Genomic DNA, 9980 nt, shown 5'->3' on the forward strand with positions numbered 1-9980 from the left:
GAACTGTGATGTTGGAGAAGACTCTTGAGAGTCCCTTGGACTGCAAGGAGATCAAACCAGTCCATCCTAAAGGAAATCAGTCCTGAATATTCATTGGAAGGACTGATGCTGAAGCTGAAGCTCCAATTCTTTGGCCACCTGATGTGAAGAACCGATTCATTGGAAAAGATCCTGATGCTGGGAAAGATTGAAGGCAGGAGGAGAAGGGGACAATAGAGGATGAAATGGTTGGATGGCATCACTGATTCAATGGACATGAGTTTAAGCAAATTCTGGGAGTTGGTGATGGACAGGAAGGCCTGGCGTGCAAAGAGTCGGACATGACTGAGCGGCTGAACTGAACTGAATTATGATTTCTCACAGGACGTTGAATATAGTTCCCTGTGCTGTACTGTGGGACCTTGTTTATCCACTCTCTATATAAGAGTTCGCATCTACTAACCCCACACCCAACTCGACCCCTCTCCTCCCCTCCCCCTTGACAACCACAAGTCTATTCTGTATGTCTGTGTGTTTATTTCTATTCAATGCATTCTTACTAATGTCTACATTATATTCCATTGTCTATATGCACATAGTTTATTATTTATTGATGGCCATTCAGGCTGTTTCCATCCTTTTACTTTGTTAGAAAATAATGTAACAAAGATCCTTGCACATACCAGATCTCTGGGTCTAAGCATATTAAAGAATCTGACAGATCTTAATTGTCACATTGTGAGGAATGGTCAGTCTCTGAGAGAACTCTTCTCCCTATCATTCTGATGAATTAGCTTCCCAAAGGAAGTGGCCTTGTTCTCTTAATTTTTTAGGATATCCACATCATAACTCTTTGTTACAATATATTATAACATTTTACACTTAACTGTTGCAGTTTCCTTAAAACAGTTTCCAGATCTTTGGATAAGTTTTGTGGTGGGTAGAGTGGAATCCATTGGAAAAGACCCTGAGGCTGAGAAAGATTAAGGGCAGGAGGAGAAAGGGACAACAGAGGATGAGATGGTTGGATGGCATCATTGATTCAGTGGATATTAACTTGGGAAAACTCCAGGAGATGGTGAGGGACAGGGAAGCCTGGTGTGCTGCAGTCCACAGGGTTTCAAAGAGTTGGACATGACTTGGAGACTGAATAACAACAGTCTGGAATAACAACAGTCTGAATAACAACTAGGCTGGAATCCAGTACCTGTCTTTGAAATGTCAAACAATAACATATGAACACCCTGTCCTTAGTATTTATTCAGCTCTCTAAATAAATTTTACAATCCAAAATGATTCAATAATTTCAATTTTTAAAATTGAATGAGCTCATAACATATTCTACTGCATCTCAGCAAGTTGGCGCTTATGAACTAGACCTTTCCGTATCTGTAAACCATCATTTAGTACAAATGCAGCATCTCCACACATGCCAAGGAAACCCAGAATGAGGGTTTCACCTAAAGATAATCTTCAGAGTAGCCACATACTTTTGCCCTGACATGAAGCTAATACTAGCCATAAACATAGGTCCCCGGTAGTACAGGACTGGAAGACTGGACCTGGGACGACTCATGGAGAGAGGCTTTCTTGATGTGACCATGATGGCCCAAAGGATGGGAGGTCACATATAAGCTGGTTTCCAAGTCTGTCCTTCTGTCTTTAATCAAAGCTGAATCAGCCAGTTTACATTTCTTAACTTTTCAGCAGAGAAGAAACATCCAAGTTTAACTTGCTGTAATAATGCTTTGATGGGAAACACATGTTTGACTTGAGACACTGTTGCTCTTTTTCTGGGAATAGTGGTTGATGCTTAGGTACTAACTTCATTCTCTGGTTACAGGGTGCTTTTAGGTTCATTTTAATTTTTTATTCAATGTGCCTATAAGAAAAAAGCTACATTATTTGGTTGTTTTTATTATTAAGGTATGATACGCTCATACAGCTCTTACTGACTTTATATTTGAAGGTACAATTTACATGAATTACATTCAAGTTTACCCTTTTGTAATATTTAATTTGAGTTTTTGTGCCAAGCTCCATGTTCTTTTCTTGAGGACTGGCTTGTGGGATTGATGATCTAATTTGTGATCTGGCCCTATTAAATTCCTTAAGTGGGAAAGTCCTTATAGAACCTGGCTTTCTCCTTTGTCTGTTTCTTCCTGAGACTGACCTGTATCACCCTCTACCCTATTTTAAGAGGCTTCATTTTCCCAGCAAGGCAAGACAGATCTCTGAGGACCACTGATGGGGTAAAAGACTTCAGCCGTGGAGAACAGGGGAAAAGGAAACACCAGCTTGGCTAGGTGACAATTTTTGGTTAGAGATATGGCTAGATTTGACAAGGGAGCAAATTTCTGAGCATCTCTTCTCTTTGGGACTTTGAAAGTTTTCAGAAATTTGACACCATATCACACATCCCGTCTTCTTTCCTAAGATTTTTATTCTGACCATTCTCCTAAGAGTCCTGCACATGTGGATTGTCAGATTCTCGAGGCATTTCTAGTGGATACTGTGGGGTCAAGCCCTTTGGCAGTAACACCCTGTATTGTGTGCTGTCTTCTTTGCCCTTTTAGCTTTCCTTTCCATCTAAAATGTAAACTTTCTGAAGTAAGAGACATATTTTATGTTTCTTTTTATCTCATGAAATCCCCAGTTCAGTGATGGACAAAAAGAAACTATATATTAAGAATCTGAAAAAGAACAGATATATGTGTATGTATAACTGAATCACTTTGCTGTATACCTGAAACTAACACATCATTGTAAATCAACTGTAATATAAAAGAGCCCCAGGGGGCTCAGTGGTAAAGAATCCACCTTCCAAGCAGGAGACTTGGGCTCAATCCCTGGGTCGGGAAGATCTCCTGGAGGACAAAATGGCAACCCACTCCAGTATTCTTGCCTGGATAATCCCATGGACAGAGGAGCCTGGCGGGCTACAGTCCATGGGGTCGCAAAAGAGTTGGAAGAGGCTTAGTGACTAAACAACAACGTACTCTAATATAAAATAAAACTCAAAAATAAAAGCAGAAAAAAGAAATTAGACATTAATTTATTATAGATTGATTATTCAAATAATCTCATCCTTCTTTGGGCTGAACTGTTAACTGCAGTCGTAGAGACCTGAGGTCTAATGTCAACTATCAGTGTGTTCTAATGTGATGTTAAAATTTCCCACATACAAAATGGCTGTAATTTTGATTCTCATGAAGAAGATACTATATAAATAATGTATAATACATACATTATTATTCATAATGATAATGCAGCTAGGTCATAACTGGTAACTTCATTTCTAGGTTAAAGTATTGTATTTCTTAAAAAAAATTCAGGAATAATTTCATTAACTTGCAAAAGTAAGTTTATTGAAGCACAGAAACAATTAGAGCAGAGCTGTCTTTCGACTTTTTCAAGAGCATTCTAATAAGAAAAGAAGAGGATGCAGGAAAATTGGTTAGTCTTCTATTTCTGGATAGATACTTTTCCCTGAAGTGATTCTGAAAGATGGCTAGATTGATGCAGTTTCTTCATTGGTGTCCTTTAGAGTTTTTTTTTTCCTCTGAAAGACACTCTTGTTGCTCTGGAAATTGCTTATTTCAGTTTCACCTCAGAAACATTGCTGACTTGAGATGAGATGACTTTGCCATCCACCACCTCTTCGACGATGGTCTTAGTCACTCTACTCTTGCTTGGGTCTGAAAATCGCAGAATCACAATGTCAGTCTGGAAACTCACAGAAACATAGATCAAGAGAAATCCGAATATATTCACTGAGTATGTTCTATCTAGGTAAGTATATAACAACAGTACATTCTTTTTGTATGAAAAGTGAAGCATGTCTTTATGTTTCAATTATAAAAACTCAGAAACATGAAAAAAATATCTACCTCTGCCTTGGACAGAAGTTCCAGATCTTGAGCCATCAGACATGGATGAATCCCTGGATCCCATGTTTCTGGATCCTGAATGTCTATAATCAGATCCTCCAAAACCAGAACCACTGGAGAAAAAAAGAACTGTTTGTTTTTTGCACTTTGCAAAGGCAGGAGAAACCCTCCACTCAGTGGGCTCTTTCCCATGATGGCAGCAGTCTTTTCATCGGACCATGTCACTCTTACATTATAAATACAAGTCTGGTCCCCACGCCCCTTTTTGGTTGCATAACACAAATACACCAAGGTCTGCATTTAGCATGTTCCTGACTTTCATTTACCCTCCTTCTCCATCAAGCAGGCGGCGGTAGGTCTCAATCTCCATCTCCAGGCGGGTCTTGATGTCCAGCAGCTGCTCGTATTCTGCGTTCTGGCATTCGGTCTCACCCCGGATCTGGCAGATCTGCTCCTCCAGGCTGCTGATCTGCATCTGAATTTGTGACAGCTGCACCATGTAGTTGGCCTCCGTGTCTGCCAAGGTCCCTTCCAGGGAGCTTTTCTAAGAGAAAAAGCAAATAAAAATTTCACCATGAAAATAAATCATTGGGTGATTTTTTAAAAATACATTTTATAAAATACTAGGAGAAATGCACTTTCCATGAGTTACAACCTCTATGGCTTTCTCTGCTTCCTTAATTTTTCTTGCCATTATTTTTTAAACTAAATCTTTCATGGAAATAGATACGTTATCTTTAACTGGAATGTCTTATGCTTTTGACAACCATAATACAGTCCTCCCTAATTCTGCTTTTATGACATGCCAAGTGGGACATCTTGGCAAAGAAAGGAAACCAACTGCTCAACTTCCCTGTTGGAGAGTTGCGAGAAGTTCTTTGTACAAACCATGGCCAGTTGGGACTGCAGCTCAATTTCCAGGGCTTGCAGAGTGCGTTTCAGTTCTGTGATCTCATTCTTGGCGGAACTGGCTGCCCCAGCATCAGTAGAGATCTGTGCTTGCAGTGAGGCACTCTAAATACAAATAAAATGCAGTCATTGTGCGCTGGTGGATTGACAGGAAGTGGCTTACATGTGGCCATGGACTTGGAGGCTCAGGGTGATGATCTACCTGCTTGTTGAACTGCTCCTCGGCCTCGCGGCGGTTCTGCTCAGCCAGCTCCTCATACTGTGCCCTCATGTCATTCAGTAACTTAGTCAGGTCTGTACCCGGGGCAGCGTTCATTTCCACAGTCACGTCCCCTCTGGAGCTTCCTTGCATACTCTTCATTTCCTAGCCCGAAGCAAAAAGGACCATAGTGATGACAAGCAACGACTTCCCAGACTACCCTGGTGGTCCAGTGGTTAAGAATCCACCTGCCAGTGCAGAGCTTGGGTGCCACAACCACTCAAGCTGGTGTGCCCTAGAGCCGGTGCTCTGTAACAAGAGAAGCCACCGCAATAATGAGCAGTCCCCATCGCCGCAACTAGAGAAATGAAGCAATGAAGACCCAGTGCAGCCAACAAAGAAAAGAGAAACTTAAAAGAAAAGCAATGATTTCCTAAGATGTGCATAAGCCAACAAAAAGTTGAAACTAGGACACCGAAAGGAAAAAAAAAAACAACCCACCAAATTCACACATAATTTTCTCAGGATTACTTTTTTTCCTCCTGGTTACAGAAGTTGAAAGTCCATCCAGATGGAATTTATTTTATTTTTATAGAATGGATGTGGGGGAACCTCTGTAGGCCAGCATTGTTGATTAATGTGGACCCCGTTCCTACCTCCTCGTGGTTCTTCTTCAGGTAGGCCAGCTCCTCAGTGAGGCTCTCAATCTGCATCTCCAGGTCAGAGCGAGTCATGGTCAGGTCATCCAGGACTTTCCGCAGGCCATTGATGTCAGCCTCCACGGTCTGCCGGAGATGCAGCTCGTTCTCATATCTGGAAGAGCACAGTACAGCCCATTTCAAAGAGCACAGTGCATTCTCACATATGCAAAAAAATGTTTTTTCTCCCCCGAGCAATTTGATCAATGAACGATAAGTTTTCTCTTAGGAGTTTTCCCCTTGTAAAGCAAAACCTGAACCGTACATTAACTCTATTGATGGCCAACATTTTTGATAACAAAAATTTCATCCTGAAATTGCCTTTGTTCTGTTCTTGTTTGTGGAATGAGGGTTTTGTAAAATGTACCCTTGTGAATTTAAGTCTTGATCCCATAAAAGATTTCTTTAAAATTTAGAATAAACTAAGCCAAGGGATTGGATTTTATTTTTCCTACAATGTTTGTTTTCAAGTCTTCACTTTTCTTACTTCAGTCTGAAGTCATCAGCAGCCAGTCGGGCATTGTCAATTTGCAGAACGATCCCAGCATTTTCAATGGTGGCAGTAATGATCTAGACAAGACAATAATAGTGAATAAATCGTGGTTGCTTTTTTTTTTTAAACCTATGTCTACATGCCCATCTGTGAGAGTAGATGTCTCCTGAGTTAACCTTTAAAGGTGACTTGCTTTGAAAATTTGCTTAGTAATGACACCTGCATTGATGAGCCTAATGTACTTTAGACTAACATCCTTCTGCAAAAATTAGCAGCCTGCACATTTGCTGGAATGAGCATGGAACATTGTTTCCCAGAACACAATCCTCTACATATTTTTGCTGTTTTGGAAGATCAGTTATTCTATGAGCTTTTTCAGAAAATAGTGTGAAACATGAATTTCACTTCCAAAAGAGTCTTTAAAACTATATTTCCCATACAACTATGTCTAAGCATGTTAGACTCCATCACATTCTCATACAATATTTGCACCAGGTTTTCTAGGAAGAAAAATATCTGTAAGGCTATTTAAATCTAGTAAGAGGCTAAAGGACACCAATCTGCCAGAATTAATTGTGATGAAAAATTAGAGGAAGATAGTGTCGACTTATAGCCATCACTCTTAGGTTAATTAGCTGCCTGGCATTGTGTAAATTCTACTCTTCTGTGGAAATACTCAAATGTGAGATGCAAACAAAATTAATATGTTTGGATGTGTTGTACACAGTGTCACAGTTAAAGCACACCACATCCCGTTTTATACATACAACAAAACAAATATGTTTTCAAATAATTCTGTGACTTAAAGTCATCATTCATGATCTGAATAAATGGGAAAGATACAGAAATAATAGAAACTCAGCATGGCTAGTGTCTCACCTGAGTCCTGACATCTTCAATGACTGGATAGTATTTGCTGTAATCTCTTCCAGCTCCACCATCTCCAGACCTGGGCCCAAATTTCTCATACCACTCCTTGATTTTGTTCTCTAGGTCAGCGTTGGCCTCTTCCAGGGCTCTGACTTTATCCAGGTAATTGGCCAGCCGGTCATTGAGGTTCTGCATGGCTTGCTTTTCACCTCCAGAGAAAAGCCCCCCGTCACCAAGGCCGCCACCCACGCCACCACCCACACCACCAGCATAGCTGTAGAAACCTCCACTAGCGCCTCCAGTGTATCCCGCACTCCCGCCGAAGCCAGAACCCCCGCCAAAGCTAGAGCCCCCACCAAAGCTAGAGCCCCCACCAAAGCTAGAGCCCCCACCAAAGCTAGAGCCCCCGCCAAAGCCAATCCCAGAACCTGAAGCTCCTCCAAAACCGCCCCCTACTGAGCAGCTACCAAACCCCCCTCCAAAGCCTCCGCTTGAGCCCCCACTCAGGCCATAGCTGCCGGCCCCTCCTCGGAAGCCCCGGGCAGAGCCTCCCCCGAGACCAATTCTGCTTCCGCTGCTGAAGCTGCTGCCACCAGCAGACACTCTGACCGAGCTGCTGCCTCCAGCCCTGGAGGAGGACATGCGAGATGAGCAAGACATAGTGTTCCTGCGAAGGTCTGGCTTGTCCAGGTGAGTAGGAGAGGTGATCGTGAAGAACCTATTTGCAGGCTGCCTTTTGGGCCCTTATATACACACTTTTAGGGTGTTCCTTTGCCGTGTCACCTCTTAATCCCTGTAACACCTTTGCTAATCTGCAACTGGATAACTTTTTTCCCTCTGAACCCACTCTACTGGCTCATTCTCTGAAGCTAGGTCAGAGCCTCCGGGCCTCTACTAAATTAAGAAAAGAAATAAGGTGGAGCAAAGCAAAAAAAAATTATTTTTCAGAATTACAGTCTTAATCTTTCAGAGGGTTGGTGACTGATAACTCTTGTCTGAAAGAGTAATTGTGTTAAATTTGCTTCATGATTTCCCAATTGCAGGGCATATCCCCAGATTAACAGGTGTAATTAAAGTATACTTAATATGATGAGAATGGAAATTTCCCATCAAACTTGTGACTTTTTGTTCATATTGTTCTCTTTAAGGTGAAATGAGCTTTAGCATCAGCATTTCTTTCTGGTTTGCTTGTCCTTCTCTGATGGTTTCAATTGCCTATTTCTAAGGTTTTTGGTTTGTGACTTTAGATGATTGTCTTTCTTTGTATAATATTTTGAGATCAAATTAGATATTTTTACTGTTACTAAGAAACAATAGTATTGTTACTATGAAACAATAGTATTCCACATTTATATGTATGCATTATTAGATCTTAATGACATTTATTTGCTCAGAGAAAGTCTAAGAAAGATTGAGAAAGTGTTGAGGCAGGTTGTTTTAGTATCAGATCAGAGTTAGTGGTGTGATGCTGTGCTGCAAAGATGCTTTTCTTTCTGATTGAACTGGGTATGATATAATGATACTGGTGACTTAAAAAACAGTCACAGCCTAGAAGCTGAGAGTTATGTTTTGTTCCCAGGCTTCAGGCCCTAAAATCCCCACCAACTAAAGCATGACTCTCTACTTCTGCTGCTGCTGCTAAGTCGCTTCAGTCGTGTCTGACTCTGTGCAACCCCACAGACGGCAGCCCACCAGGCTCCCGGGTCCCTGGGATTCTCCAGGCAAGAACACTGGAGTGGGTTGCCTTTTCTAGGTTGTGACTATTTTTTTAAGTCAACAACATCAACTTCCTTCTTTAGACTCAGATCTTCAGAAATGAAGAGATAATGTTGATTTTGTTGATACCTAGAGAAGAGGATCTGAATCGCTTCTTTTAAAATTTATTCATTCATTCATTCATTCATTTATTTTTGGCTGCACCATGAGGCACTCGGGATCTTAGTTCGCCAACCAGAGAGCAAACTGTGTCCCTTGTAGTGGATGCGCGGAATCTTAACCACTGGACTGCCAGGAAATTCCCTAAATTTACTTTATTTTTTATTTTATTTAAAAAAATTTTTTTGTGATTCACTTCTGAGTACCAGTGGAGTTGTTTTGCAGGTACCCAAATCTGGAGTTTTCCAGTCTACTCTCTGTTCAGGTTTTTTTCTGTTTTTGTGTGAAAGAAAAGAGGATCTTGATCCGCTTCTGATAACTAACGTTATGGTTGAGATCATATTTCATAGGTACTGAAATCTAGAATCCTCCCCCATTGTTCACTTTCTGCTTCCTGTTTTTCTGTCCCTTTGTTCTTTAGATTATTTCCATTTGCCTCTGCTAGTAGTTTCTCTGGTTTGAAAGTGTTTTTTTTTTTTTTTTTTTTCTTTTTAGATAAATACTGCATGATTCTATTTATGAGGTACCTGGTGTAGTCAAATGCAGAGACCAAAAATAGAATGGTTGTTACCAGGGACTGGGGGAGGGGAAATTAGTTGTTTAATGGGTGCAGGGTTTTAGTTTTGCAAGAGAAAGGAGTTCTGGAGGTTGGTCACATAACAATGTGAATGTACATAACATTCCTGAACTGTACACTGAAAAATCATTTAGATGGTAAATTTTACGTTATGGGCATTTTGCAGCAATTTATAAAAAGTGGGTTTTTTTGGGAAGGTATAGATGCTTTCAAAAATATTTCTTGGCTTGCTGAGCTTTAGGCCCAAGTCACTGACTTTTATTTACAACTTTCTTGCTTATCTTGGCAGTCTCTGTTAAACTGTGTGCATTCTTGAATCTTTATATTCAATTGTTTGTTGTCCAGTGTTTTGCTTGCTTTGGATTCTCCCTTAGACTGCCTTTGATGGGGACATATTATTAAACAGGTGATTGTTCCTTTTACTGAGTAGCTCTTTAGGTTCTTAGTTTTTAGGTTCTACTGCTTTGTTTTTTGCAGTAATGGTGTGTCA

General features: G+C 40.7%; 1 protein-coding gene across 1 annotated transcript; it reads right to left on the reverse strand.

The window, feature by feature from the left end:
- Positions 1–3325: 3325 nt before the first annotated feature.
- On the reverse strand, positions 3326–7802 carry KRT24 (keratin 24). The gene is made up of 8 exons (XM_027519283.1): positions 7048–7802; positions 6163–6245; positions 5634–5790; positions 4981–5142; positions 4758–4883; positions 4196–4413; positions 3870–3982; positions 3326–3677 (listed from the first exon to the last, which is right to left on the reverse strand). The coding sequence occupies exons 1-8, from the start codon at positions 7696–7698 to the stop codon at positions 3574–3576; spliced, it is 1614 nt and encodes a 537-aa protein (XP_027375084.1). The 5' UTR covers positions 7699–7802; the 3' UTR covers positions 3326–3573.
- Positions 7803–9980: the final 2178 nt, after the last annotated feature.

The sequence above is a fragment of the Bos indicus x Bos taurus genome, chromosome 19, assembly GCF_003369695.1.
Source record: "Bos indicus x Bos taurus breed Angus x Brahman F1 hybrid chromosome 19, Bos_hybrid_MaternalHap_v2.0, whole genome shotgun sequence".
Taxonomy (NCBI): domain Eukaryota; kingdom Metazoa; phylum Chordata; class Mammalia; order Artiodactyla; family Bovidae; genus Bos; species Bos indicus x Bos taurus.

Bases quoted from the DNA above. Each gene is read 5' to 3' on its own strand.
- KRT24 (XM_027519283.1), bottom strand. From the start codon at position 7,698: ATGTCTTGCTCATCTCGCATGTCCTCCTCCAGGGCTGGAGGCAGCAGC. The intron at 6,246-7,047 runs GTGAGACACTAG...TGTCTTGTCTAG, and splicing joins TTGAAGATGTCAGGACTCAG to ATCATTACTGCCACCATTGA. The intron at 5,791-6,162 runs GTAAGAAAAGTG...GTGCTCTTCCAG, and splicing joins GCTGATGACTTCAGACTGAA to ATATGAGAACGAGCTGCATC.